Source organism: Giraffa tippelskirchi, chromosome 10, assembly GCF_054371585.1.
Source record: "Giraffa tippelskirchi isolate mGirTip1 chromosome 10, T2T-mGirTip1v1.2.pri, whole genome shotgun sequence".
NCBI lineage: Eukaryota > Metazoa > Chordata > Mammalia > Artiodactyla > Giraffidae > Giraffa > Giraffa tippelskirchi.
In genome coordinates this window covers 155,698,515-155,711,337 of record NC_137284.1, presented here as the reverse complement: position 1 = coordinate 155,711,337, position 12,823 = coordinate 155,698,515, and the positions used below count along the sequence as shown (strand labels likewise).

Genomic DNA, 12,823 nt, shown 5'->3' with positions numbered 1-12,823 from the left:
GGCGCCCAGGCCCGGGGCTCCACCCCTCCAGCACTCTGTGCCTTGGGGGTGGACTCTGGTGGGTGAGGGAGGCATGGGCCGCTTCAGGGGTCTGGGTTTGGGGGCTGGGGGTCAGAGGCCACTGGATGAGCGGAGCGGGCCATCTGAACCAGGCACCTGGTCCAGCCTGAAGAGCTGGTGGTCCCCCCGGGCTGACGGCTTGGTAGGCACCTCCGGGGAGCCACCTCTCCACGTGCCCCCCAACCCGGGGGCAGCGGGGTGGGGGTGGGGATTCTGTCACAGAGCCAGGGGCCAGCCCAGGGTGGCAGGGGGAGCTGGAGGCAGCTCAGGGTGGAGTCTGAGCACCCTCACCTCTGTCATCAGCACCTGAACCTTCTGCCTTGGCTCTTGTGCTCCTCCCAGTGCGGGGACAGGTATGGGGGGCGGGATTCTCCCAGCCGCAGGTGAGGACCTAGGGTTGGGCTTAAAAGAGCTTTAGCATTCTGTGTGACCGCGGGTCAGGGGAGGTTACACACCCGCCCAAGTCCAAGGCCGTGTGCTGAGCTGATGGCTGCAGACCTGAGCCCGGCCGGCCCCTGTAAGATGGGTTCTGCGGGTCCCGGGCTCGTGTGTGCTTGTGCCCGGGGCGGTGCTAGCCCTGCTGTGGGCAGACGCGGGGTGGTGGTGGGGGGGGCAGGATCACATTTACCAGGTGTGGTCCAGCACAGCCCAGGGGGCCTGGCCACTCGGGTGGGCTGAGGAGCCCCTTGCAGGAGCCTTCTTCTGCCTCCTCGTCTGCTAGGGCCCTGGCCAGTTCCGTTTTTTCAACCTCCACTTGATCCCCAGAAGGTCACTGCCCTGTGTTCTCTGCCTTAAGGAGTGCGTGGCTGGGGCTGAAATTGGGGCAAAAGTGGGGGCCTCGAAGCCGCAGACTCCTTCCCCTGCCCCAGGCCCCATTGCGTGCCTCCGGAGAGCCCCCATGGTCACCCCTGGGTGGCCAGACCCCCAACTGTGACCCGTCTTAACTTCCAGTTACTTCTAAGGAGGTGCCTTCCAAACAGTCCATCTGTTTGTGAGGGTGGTTCCAGGGTATGTCATTAGGAGTCTTTGGGGCTCCACTCCCCGTTCCCCCCCAGCACAAGGCCTGAGGATGTGGGCCCTGGCATTTTGTGCTTCTCCTGCAGGGCCGGCAGCCTTGGCTCTCAAGGGGGAGGGTGGGTGAGGCCTTGGGCCTGGCTGCCCAGGATGGCAGAGCCAGGCTGGGAGAGTTTGGGGATTGCGTGGGGGCAGGGGGAGGCCCCAAGGGGACAGGCCGAGGCTCCTGGGACGGCGTGGGAAAGCTGGTCTCAGCGCTTCCTAGTTTGGCTTGGAGGAGGGGGGAGTGTGGTGGCTGCTGCCCCCAGATCTGGGTGGCGTGCTGCCTCTGCCTGAATGATGAGGGGCAGGAGCCTGGGTGGGCTCGGGGGTCATGTCTGAATGGCGGCCCTGGGCCAGGGTGAGTAGGGAGAGGGGAGTGAGTGTCATGGGAGAGGGGAGCGAGTGTCATGGTGTCCTCTCTCTCTCCTGGGTGCCAAGGGAGCTGAGTCTGGGTGGCTGGTATTCTTGGGTCAGTGGCAGGAAGGGACACTTAGACCCTCATCCTGGGCCACCAGTAACAGGACTTGCAGGGAACCGCAGTGACCACCACTGTTTACGTTGCCCAGGCTGGAAGCTGTAGTCCTTGGAGCATTTCCTGGCAGAGATGGTGGTGTATATGGGACGTGTGTGTGTGTGTGTGTGCACGCGCGCACGTCTTGGGGGTGAGCAAGGTGGGAGTTGTATCCATAGCTGTGGGTCTGTATCGCTGGATGTGAGCCATGCTTGTGGGCGTTACTGTGAGGTGCCCTGGACTCAAGAGAGCCAGTTAGGAGGCCACATGGGGAACAGTGGTCAGCGGCCGTGTCCACGCAGCTGAGGGTGGGGTGGGCCCCCCTCCTACACCCCCCTCCTACACCCCTCTCCTACAGACCCCCTCTTACACCCCCCCTTACACCTCCTTCTCTTACTCTGCTTGGCCCCTTCTCTGAGGGCCCAGCCCAGGCGTCACAGGGCAGGTGGCCTGCCCTCCCCCGCCCCACCCCTCAGCACCACCTTCCCCGCCTGCCCAGGTCCTGTCCCTGGGGGCCGACGTGCTGCCGGAGTACAAGCTGCAGGCGCCCCGCATCCACCGCTGGACCATCCTGCACTACAGCCCCTTCAAGGCTGTGTGGGACTGGCTCATCCTGCTGCTGGTCATCTACACAGCGGTCTTCACCCCCTACTCGGCCGCCTTCCTGCTGAAGGAGACCGAAGAGGCGCCCCTGGCCCCCGACTGTGGCTACGCCTGCCAGCCGCTGGCCGTGGTGGACCTCATCGTCGACATCATGTTCATCGTGGACATCCTCATCAACTTCCGCACCACCTACGTCAACGCCAACGAGGAGGTGGTCAGCCACCCTGGCCGCATCGCCGTCCACTACTTCAAGGGCTGGTTCCTCATTGACATGGTGGCCGCCATCCCCTTTGACCTGCTCATCTTTGGCTCTGGCTCCGAGGAGGTGGGCTGGCCAGGAGGCAGGGGGGCAGGGGGGAGGGCAGCAGGGGGTGGGATGAGGGGGTGGCAGACGCACGGTGCCCCCAGCTCACCCGTGCCTTCACCCCTTTCCGTGCAAGCCACTTCCTGGTTGTAAAGGTCCAGGGGGCCTGCCTTTTCCCAGTGTGTCTGTCCAGAGTGGCCACTGCCTTCTGATTCACATGAAAATACTCTGAAGCTGGTGGGAGCTCTGGCCAGGCACCTGAGGGTGGGTGCACCTTTCCAAACCCCAGTTGTTTCATCCTGGTTGTGGGGAACTGTGAGCCCTTTGTCACTGTGAAGTGCAAGGGTTAGTCGCTCAGTTGTGTCCAACTCTTTTCGACCCCATGGACTGTAGCCCTCCAGGCTCCTCTGTCCGTGGGGTTCTCCAGGCAAGAATACTGGAGTGGGTTGCCATTCCCTTCCCCAGGGGATCTTCCCAACCCAGGGATTGAACCCGGGACTCTTGCACTGCAGGCGGATTCTTTACTGTCTGAGCCACCAGAGAGCTGGCACAAAAGAGGAATGGGTACTCTGCCCGGTGCAGCGGGTGGGAGGCACTCATACTGATATTAGGAGGAGGTTCTGGGAAGAAGTCTTTGGGGATCTTACCTCCGCTGTTCCCCCCCACCCCAATGAGGGCTGCAGTGTGCCCATGCCTCGTCCATCACCACCATCACCCCACCCCACTGAATATCTGCTGCTCCCCGCAGCTGATCGGGCTGCTGAAGACGGCGCGGCTGCTGCGGCTGGTGCGCGTGGCCCGGAAGCTGGACCGCTACTCGGAGTACGGGGCGGCCGTGCTCTTCCTGCTCATGTGCACCTTCGCGCTCATCGCGCACTGGCTGGCCTGCATCTGGTACGCCATCGGCAACATGGAGCAGCCGCACATGGACTCCCGCATCGGCTGGCTGCACAACCTGGGCGACCAGATCGGCAAGCCCTACAACAGCAGCGGCCTGGGCGGCCCCTCCATCAAGGACAAGTACGTCACCGCCCTCTACTTCACCTTCAGCAGCCTCACCAGCGTGGGCTTCGGCAACGTGTCCCCCAACACCAACTCGGAGAAGATCTTCTCCATCTGTGTCATGCTCATCGGCTGTGAGTGCGCCCCTGGGGGCGGGCGGGGCACAGCCACACAGGAGAGGGAGGGTGTTAGAGGGGCCGGAGGGGGCGCTCCCCACCCCCCAGGGGCCCCCATCGTGGGGCTGGGAACACCAGGGCAGAGGCGCAAGGCGGGGGCTGAGGAGTGTGTGTGCCCCGGCTTCTGTGCGTGCTCACGCTGAGGCGGGACTGTGTGTTGTCACTGACCTGGTGCCGGGGTGGACAGAGTCCTTCGGAGGCTGACAGCCCCACCCATCCCGCCCCCAGCCCTCATGTACGCCAGCATCTTCGGCAACGTGTCGGCCATCATCCAGCGGCTGTACTCGGGCACCGCGCGCTACCACACGCAGATGCTCCGCGTGCGGGAGTTCATCCGCTTCCACCAGATCCCCAACCCGCTGCGCCAGCGCCTCGAGGAGTACTTCCAGCACGCCTGGTCCTACACCAACGGCATCGACATGAACGCGGTGAGGGCCTGGGCTGGGCTGGGGGGCTGCGGTGGGGCAGGGCGCCGGTGGGGACTCCTCCAGTTCGGCAGGCGCTGTCCCAGCCCTCCAGAGTCTCATTCCACCCCCACTACCCGGGCCCAGGTGGGCCCAGGTGGTACCAGCAGGACCCTGAGAGGTACGTTACCTTCCTTCTACCCGTGGAGCTCCCTTCCTGGGCGAGCTTTCAGTTTGGGGCAGGCTCTGGGTGATCCGTGGTTGATCCATAGGACAGCCCCAGCCAGGCAGGAGATGGTCTCCACACCTCACGCATTAGAAAGTAGAAGTGAGCAGTGAGGCGTCGTCCCAAGGGTGCACAGTCAGCAGGGAGGAGGGGTGGAGCTGGTGTGGACACCCAGGTGCTTCCCCCGATAGATCCTGGACGCCCTGGTGCTCCCCCGCCGGCTCTCCTGGTGCGGGGGCGGGAGTGGGGGTCCCAGGAGAGGGCGTGCTGAGCCGCTCCCTGCCCCCAGGTGCTGAAGGGCTTCCCCGAGTGCCTGCAGGCCGACATCTGTCTGCACTTGAACCGCTCGCTGCTGCAGCACTGCAAGCCCTTCCGAGGGGCCACCAAGGGCTGCCTGCGGGCCCTGGCCATGAAGTTCAAGACGACGCATGCGCCGCCTGGAGACACGCTGGTGCACGCCGGGGACCTGCTCACCGCCCTGTACTTCATCTCCCGGGGCTCCATCGAGATCCTGCGGGGTGACGTGGTCGTGGCCATCCTGGGTACGGCAGGGACCGGGAGCTGGGCCCGGAGTGCCTGCAGCGGCTGCAGAGGCCTAGCCCTCGAAGGACACAGCCCCGGGGGCAATGGCCCTGTGACTGCCCACAGGGGCCTCGGGCTCCTTTAATTCACCCAAGCTCAGGCCCTCCCAGGGGGCCGGGAAGAGGAGCCCTACCTGGTGGGGGGAGGGCGGGTGCTGCTGAACTCTGGAGGTTTCCAAATTCTGTTTCCCTTTGGGGGGTCTCCTCACGGGCTGTGATACTCTTGTTTCTTAAAGTGGGACCAAATCCAAATGCTCCAAGTTAGGCAGTTGGGGGGAGGTTGTGCAACTGATTTCTACTTAGGGCCACACGGTTCCCTGTGGTACAGCCAAGCCCTTGCCTCCAGAGCAAAGGGAGTCTGCCCTTCTTCCCCTCGTATCCCTTCTCTGCCTTACCTGTGCACGTGGACAGGTGTGCCTGGGTGCTGGGGACTTCCTGCCCTCTGCCTGTCCTTCCCTTGGCCCTGGCCACCTCAGGGCTGATGTGTCACGGTGGGGCTTAATGCTCATGCCGCAAACACCCCCAAACACCACAGAAACCACAGTCACCTTAACTACAGTCACCTTAACTGCATCCCGGTGTTTTCCATTCTATGCCTGTGCTCAGCTATGCTATCCTGTTTTCTCTCAGTAAACAAAACACTGGTCTTGATTCACTACTGTGTTATGATCTGTAGCTTGAAGAACATTGTTCGTGGGGGTGCAGTGCTTAGCCAGGGGATGTTTGGGACATGGGCTTTGGTGGTGGTGGGGTATCAGAGGAGCTAGAACCCAAGGAGGAAGCCAAGGTCTTGGGTGGAGGTGGGCATCCAGGCTGGAGCTGCTGGCTGGCCCTACAGTAGCTGGGAGGCACGGGTTCCTGGCCCTTCTCCTCCAGGGCGCTGCAGTGCACCTGTCCTGCCTTTGGGAGCTGGGGACAGATGGGCCAGCTGGTGCTCCCCTGGCCCTGGGGGCTGGGGCTGGGCAGCACGTGAGCAGACTGAGGGGAGGTGCCCGGCCAGGGTGACAATGCACAGAAGACAGGTGCCTGCTGCCTCCGCTGCCGCCCCGGGGCTGAGCCCCCCTCTCGGTGGCCTCCAGGGAAGAATGACATCTTCGGAGAGCCTCTGAACCTGTACGCGCGTCCTGGGAAGTCCAACGGGGACGTGCGGGCCCTCACCTACTGCGACCTGCACAAGATCCACCGAGACGACCTGCTGGAGGTGCTGGATATGTACCCCGAGTTCTCTGACCACTTCTGGTCCAGCCTGGAGATCACCTTCAACCTGCGGGATGTGAGTGGGCCACGCGGCCGACCGCCCTGCTGGTGGCTGCCCCTTCCCCGCGGGACCTTCTCTCTGGGCTTGTTTAATGGTATCTGGGTCAGACCAGGTTGTGAAAAGTGCCATTCTCAGCCCTGGTCCTGCGGCGGAGCTCACACCTCCCCCGGAGCGGGCACGCCCACTCCCACTTCCTCTGGTCACGAGAAGGTCTTCCCCGGGACCGGGCAGGGCAAGTGGGCGCGGAAGGGCCCTGACACCGCTCTTGGGTTTCAGACCAACATGATCCCCGGCTCTCCAGGCAGCGCGGAGTTGGAGGGCGGCTTCAACCGGCAACGCAAACGCAAGCTGTCCTTCCGCCGGCGCACAGACAAGGGTGAGGCGGGGGAGGGGAGGGGGCGGGGCCCAGGTGAGCCGGGAGGTGGACGGGGCGGGGCCTAGAGGAGGCGGGGCAGAGGGCGGGGCCGGCGGCTCTGCTCCTCCCAGGCCCCACAGACCTCCCGCCCCTACCGTCAGCGTCCCTCCTCCTCAGCCCATCCTTTCAGGCCCTCTTGAAATGTCACCTCCTCCAGGAAGCCCTCTTCCACCCTCCAGAGCCGGGGCGCGCCTAAGTTTATTGGGTCCTCACAGATCTGGCGTCTTGATGGGCGCTACTTTGATGAGCTAGGGCCTGGGGTCCCAGAGAGCCTCGCCCAGCAGTGCTACTGACCCAGCTTGGGCAGCCAGCGGTCACAGACGATCTGGCCCCCCCTCCCACCCCCCGGAGTTCTTAGTCCTCTTGAAAGTGGGGGAGAGAGCACAAGACAGGACTGGGGACAACCCAGGGCGTCCTGCCCCCGGCCCCCTCCCCTCCCTGACCCTCCCCTCCTCTCTGTGCCTTCCTCCTGCCATCTCTGAGGCCCGTTCTCTGTCTCCCACAGACCCGGAGCAGCCAGGGGAGGTGTCGGCCTTGGGGCCGAGCCGGGCGGGGGCAGGGCCGAGTGGCCGGGGCCGGCAGGGGGGGCCGTGGGGGGAGAGCCTGTCCAGCGGCCCCTCCAGCCCCGAGAGCAGTGAGGATGAGGGCCCAGGCCGCAGCTCCAGCCCCCTCCGCCTGGTGCCCTTCTCCAGCCCCAGGCCCCCCGGAGAGCCGCCGGGTGGGGACCCCCTGACCGAGGATGGCGAGAAGAGCAGCGATACTTGTAACCCACTGTCAGGTAGGGTGAGCCCCCCACCCCCCCACCTCTGCCCGGCGGGTGGGGCGTGGGCCTCTCTTCCAGCCTCAACCCCGCTCTCTGGCTGCAGGCGCCTTCTCAGGAGTGTCCAACATCTTCAGCTTCTGGGGGGACAGCCGCGGCCGCCAGTACCAGGAGCTGCCTCGCTGTCCCGCCCCCGCCCCCAGCCTCCTCAACATCCCCCTTTCCAGCCCTGGCCGACGGCCCCGGGGAGACGTGGAGACCAGGCTGGATGCCCTCCAGAGGCAGCTCAATAGGTGAGGGCGGTCCCTGGGGTCCCATGAGTGTCCAGGGGGACAGGCTAGGAGGTGTTGGGTGGGGGAGTGCTGCAGTGTGATCTGTGGGTTTCGAGCAGTGTTGTCGGGTGCCAGTGGAGGGGGGTTGTCTGCTCCGTCTAGACCTGTCCATGTGTCCCAGCGGCTTGGCCCTCTCCTTGTGTTTGGAGCCAAGCTGGGGCTGCCATGCCTAGGATGGAGAGTGGGCCTGGGGGTTGACCAGCTGGCTGTCCACAGGGCGGTCCTGAAGTCACAGTTGCTGGTGTCTCCACTTCTCTGAGACCCAGAGCATCCTCCTCCTTCTCGCCCAGGCTGGAGACCCGGCTGAGCGCAGACATGGCCACTGTCCTGCAGCTGCTGCAGAGACAGATGACGCTGGTCCCGCCAGCCTACAGTGCTGTGACCACCCCGGGGCCCGGCCCCGCCTCCACCTCCCCCCTGCTGCCCGCAGGCCCCATCCCCACCCTCACCCTGGACTCGCTTTCTCAGGTGAGTTCCCAGCACCCCTGGCCTTGCCTTTTCTGCACCGATTCCACCCCAGGCCTGCTTTGCTGCCCCTCTGTGGCCTTGGGCCCCAGCCTCCTCCCCCACTATCCCTGCCCTCCTCCAAGGCTGTATTCTTGGAGGAGGAGGAGCTGTGAGCTCGGAGCACAAAGCAGGCAGACAGCTGGGCCAAGGCAGCCTGCAGGCTGAGTGGCGTGCGCTCCCCTGGGGTCACCTGAAAGGCCGGATCTAGGATCTACTCGGGGTGCCTGTGTCCATGGCTGCATGTGGAGGAGACTGTTGAGCCCTGGGGGGCCTGGTGGTGGGTGCTGGGTGCCAGTGCACCCTTGGGACAGGGTCCCACGGCCCTGCTGTTGCTGACACCCCTGGCTCTGACTCTACACTTGACCCATGACTCTCATGCTCAGCACTTTGCAGGGTTGTCCCGACAGCTTTGGCTAAGCCCCAGGGTGGCCCTTCCAGTGGCTTCTCTCCCCCCCCTGCCAGAGGTGGGTCTCTGTTGTCCTTTGTCCTCTCCCAAATGGACCTGTGTGTTCCTGGCCTCCTTACAGGACATCGGTGTCTGGGTCTCAAGCTGGGGATCCTTTGGGCAACCCAAGGTGGCCTGGGCTCCGCCGCCCCCTTCCCCCTGGGCATCTGCTCCCCTCCCATATGCTGCCTGCTCCTGTTTGCAGACACCAGGGCCCACGTCAGCAAATGTGCCAGTCTCCCTTCACAGCCTCCCCCGCAGAGATCTCACAGCAGACTCGTCAGCACCCACAAAGCCCCTCCCGCCTGCCCTGGCACTCTCCCTGGCCTTCCGAAGCCTGGCCGCCAGCCTGCCTCTGTTTCTAGGTCCTGGAGTCCTTTCGAGACTGCAGGCAGGAACCTTGTCTCTTTTTCTGTCCAGCTTCGGTGCCAGCTCAGGGCCCCTTATTCCGGGTCGGCGTTGAATCCAGCGGCCAGGTTCCCCAGGGAGGGAAGCGGCTGAGGCCTGGGGCTCCCTGCAGGATCTGACAGACGCTGCCCCGGGGCCCCCAGCTGCCCAACCTGGCTCTTGTCCACCCAGAGCACATTTCTCCATGTCCAGTCTTGCCCCCCTCCCTTGGCAGTTGGAGTCCTGCTCTGTCTCCCTCAGCCCTTCTCCTGTCCCCTCCGACCCCCTCTTGTCTGGCCCCAGAGTTCCCGGACCCCCTCCCCGCTCTGACCCTTTCCCGCTCCTCGGCTCTTGGCCCCCCACACTCTTTGTTTTCTTCACAGGTTTCCCAGTTCATGGCGTGCGAGGAGCTGCCCCAAGACGGACCCGCTCGACGCCTCTCCCTGCCGGGCCAGCTGGGGGCCCTCACCTCCCAGCCCCTGCACAGACACGGCTCAGACCCAGGAAGTTAGTGGGGCTGCCCAGTGTGGACACGTGGCTCACCCAGGGTTCAGCAGACTGCCTGGGCCCCTCCCCGTGGAGGCCCTGCCCTGGAGGCCCTGGCCGCCGTCGGGAGAGGAATAGGAAGGCACGGCCCCTCCCCCAGCCCTTGGGGGCCCGCCTCCTCCTGCAGTCCCCGGGCCGGTGGAGAAGGGGCGCAGGGGCAGGGACAGGGCCGGGCAGTGGATGGGGGTCTGTGGTCCCCCCACTGCCCTGGGGCAGTAGCTGGTCTAACTGCCCGGAGGCACCCGGCCCTGGGCCTTAGGCACCTCAAGGACTTTTCTGCTATTTACTGCTCTTATTGTTAAGGATAATAATTAAGGATCATATGAATAATTAATGAAGATGCTGATGACTATGAATAATAAATAATTATCCTGAGGAGACTCCAGTGGTTCTGGGAGGTGTGATAGCTACCTGCTGTATCCCACGTTCGTGGCCATAGCACTGTGGGCACTGGCCTGTCCAGGGGAATCTGGGCCAGTCCGTCTGTGTGTGCCGGGCCTGCAGGGGCCGCTCCAACATCTGGGTCTGGGGTGGGTGCAGTGGGAGTGCTCCCTTGGGGCTGACACACATCACCTCCAGGGCCTCTTGCCTCTGAAGGCCCCAGCTTCCCTGCGGTCCTGGATTCAGGATGGCAGAGTCACCTGGACTGCGATGAATATAGAGGTTGTCCTAATGAGATGCCAGGCCTGGGGTCCCACACTTCAGAGTCTTGGTGGCTAGCGGAGTGGCACGCTGGCCCCTGAAGCTGACCCCACGGTGACGGCTGACACCACCATGCTCTTCTCTCCCACACAGCTCTTGAGCCCAGCCCACGCTGTTATATTTGGCCACATCCCCAGCTTGGCCTCGCACGCATGCTAAGGCCCTTCAGTCATGTCCGACTCTTTGTGATCCCATGGGCTGTAGCTTGCCAGGCTCCTCTGTCCATGAAATTCTCCAGGCAAAGGGCACTGGAGGGGGTTGCCATTTCCTCATCCAGGGGATCTTCCTGACCCAGGGATCAAACCCGAGTCTCTCATGTCTCCTGCAGTGGCAGGTGGGTTCTTTACCACGAGCACCACCTGGGAAGCCCTTATCCTGACCTTTAACTCAGCCTCACGTGGATCCTGTATGATTGAGCCCCCACAGTGAACCGACTCCGGGCATGCTGGTTTTCTCAGCTCCTATCAGAGCCCCACTGGTGTCTGCCTGCAGACGGGCCTCACCTTGATCACCTGCATCCCTTGGTCACCTGTGATCCTTGACCAGAGGAGCTGGAAGTTTCAGGGTGGCTCATTCCCATCCCTGGGGGAAGAAGTCAGATGTCCTGGGGTCAGTGGAGGGTGGAGGCCATGTGCACCTGTGCTTGTGTGTGTGTGCACTTGCTGCTGGTCTTGTGGGAACACGCAGCCTCTCAGAGGACCTGCCGTGCAGTGGCTGAGTCAGGGCAGCTGGCAGCCAGAAGGAGGAGCTGATGGGCATCATAGCTGCCCAAGTCCTCAAGGGCCACTTAATGCTACAACCCCCAACCCTTCGAGCCAGGTTGGTTAGCCTTGCTTTGAAGAAAACACATTACTTCTCAGGCCTGGGGTCAGGAGGCTATTGGGAGAAGACCCTGGTCTCTGAGCTACCTGGAGGGTGCCCTTTGCCCAGACGGGGTAGGAGAGATGTTCCCAGTGGTCCTGCACCAGGGTCCAGGCTCCCTTCCCAGAGGGTGTGACCAGCGAGGGGCCCCTGTGAGTTCAGTGTGCCCTGGGGTTTGGGACCTGGAAGATGGGCATGGGGCAGAGAGGTGGGGAGAAGGATTAGGCCCCCAGGGTGTGGGGAGGGGTGACACAGAGAGGGGGGCCAGGCAGAAAAGGTAGCTTTGTGTGACAGGATCTGGCACACGTGTTCAGCGGTGTACACATGAGTGTAAGCACGCATCTGTTTTGGCTCACACGAAGGCCTCCCTGGTGGACTGATGTGCATGGGTGCGGGGTGGGGGTTCTAGCCGGGGCGATGCCCTCGATCACGGGTTCCGGGCACAAGTGGGCGCTGTCAGGATCTCAGCCCAGGGCAGGACACAGATAAGGTCAGAGGCCGCTGCGAGGCTGACGGTGAGAAGTAAAGGTGCAGATGACGCTCACTTCGCTTCGCCTACAGGGGCCAAAGCGCTGGGCCAAGTCCCTGCCCCCGTCCTTCCCATTTCCCCTGTCCTTGGAGCACCTTCATCCGGGAGCTCAGCCCAATTCACAGCACTCTGTCCAAGGACAGGGGACGAGGGCCGGGGGAGCCTGGGGGGGCCTGGGGCGGAGGCTGGGGGCCAGCCCAGTGCGTCAGCGCTGCGTGCTGGTGGGCATGGGGAGGAGAGGAGAGGAGAACTTTGCGCATGCTCTCTGGGCTTTGTATCAGGTTTAATGTTGGTTATTTCTCTTCGGCACATGCCAGCCCCCTGGTCAGCTGCCTGCGGCCAGGGGAGGGCACTGCCTTGCCTGGAGGCCTGATGCATGTGCTTCCAGGGATGAGTGTGTATGTGTGTGTGTGTGTGAGTGTGCAAATGCACACATCCATGCTCAGGATGGGGGCTGGGCCAGCAGAGGAGAACCTCTAAGTGCTTGTCCTCAGTGAAAGCACATGGGTGCCCAGGGCTTGGTCCGCTCCGTCCAGGTGAAGGAGCTTCCAGCGTGGCCAAGACACCAGCCCCAGGTCCCTGCCAGGAGCCGCCACTGAGATTTGAAAGGCTGGGCAGGGGATGACAGCCACAGTGGCTCCATCTCCTGACAGTTCCATCTGTCCAGCTGTGTCACTGAACCCCTAACAGCCTGTAGAGGGAGGTGTTGCTAGTCCACGTGAGGACAGTCATCTCGGGGTGGTCAGTGACTGGCCGGAGGCCGTGCTGTGGGCAGATGGCAATGCAAAGCTCCAGGTTGCACAGGAGAGTGGTGATGACCCTCAGACGCAATACTGGGGCCAACACTGGGCGGTTGCAGGGTGTGGGCTCAGACCTGGGCCTTGGGGGTTGCTGAGAGGCTGGTGGGGGTGCTGTGATTGGGCATCGCAGCTCAGTGTGGGACTTAGCACAGAGACCGTCCATTCTCAGCCTGCTCTGTCCTCCCCACCCCCGGCCAGGGGGTAGCACTCTCCCCCTGACAGTCAGGGGGCCAGGCTCCACCCAACCCAGTAGTGTATAAACCCAAGCTATGCTTGTGTTCTGGGAGCTCTCTGCTGGGCTGCAGTAAGTTCTTGGGTAGGGCCAAGGCTAAAGGCTACCTAGAACAATGGGGTAGCA

At 63.4% G+C, this 12,823-nt stretch overlaps 1 protein-coding gene across 3 annotated transcripts in view; it reads left to right on the top strand.

Moving 5' to 3' along the window:
- KCNH2 (potassium voltage-gated channel subfamily H member 2) overlaps positions 1-9,953 on the top strand; it is a 35,996-nt gene extending 26,043 nt beyond the window's left edge. For 2 of the 3 annotated variants that reach the window (XM_081533391.1, XM_081533392.1), the window contains 10 exons: positions 2,127-2,555; positions 3,283-3,670; positions 3,941-4,140; positions 4,632-4,884; positions 6,003-6,196; positions 6,458-6,557; positions 7,102-7,374; positions 7,463-7,649; positions 7,979-8,156; positions 9,411-9,953. In XM_081533391.1, coding sequence (XP_081389517.1) covers positions 2,127-2,555; positions 3,283-3,670; positions 3,941-4,140; positions 4,632-4,884; positions 6,003-6,196; positions 6,458-6,557; positions 7,102-7,374; positions 7,463-7,649; positions 7,979-8,156; positions 9,411-9,539 — 2,331 coding nt within the window. In that variant the 3' untranslated portion in view covers positions 9,540-9,953. The remainder of the gene's footprint in view (positions 1-2,126; positions 2,556-3,282; positions 3,671-3,940; positions 4,141-4,631; positions 4,885-6,002; positions 6,197-6,457; positions 6,558-7,101; positions 7,375-7,462; positions 7,650-7,978; positions 8,157-9,410) is intronic. The other variant, XR_014066492.1, reaches the window with a different exon arrangement.
- Positions 9,954-12,823: the final 2,870 nt, after the last annotated feature.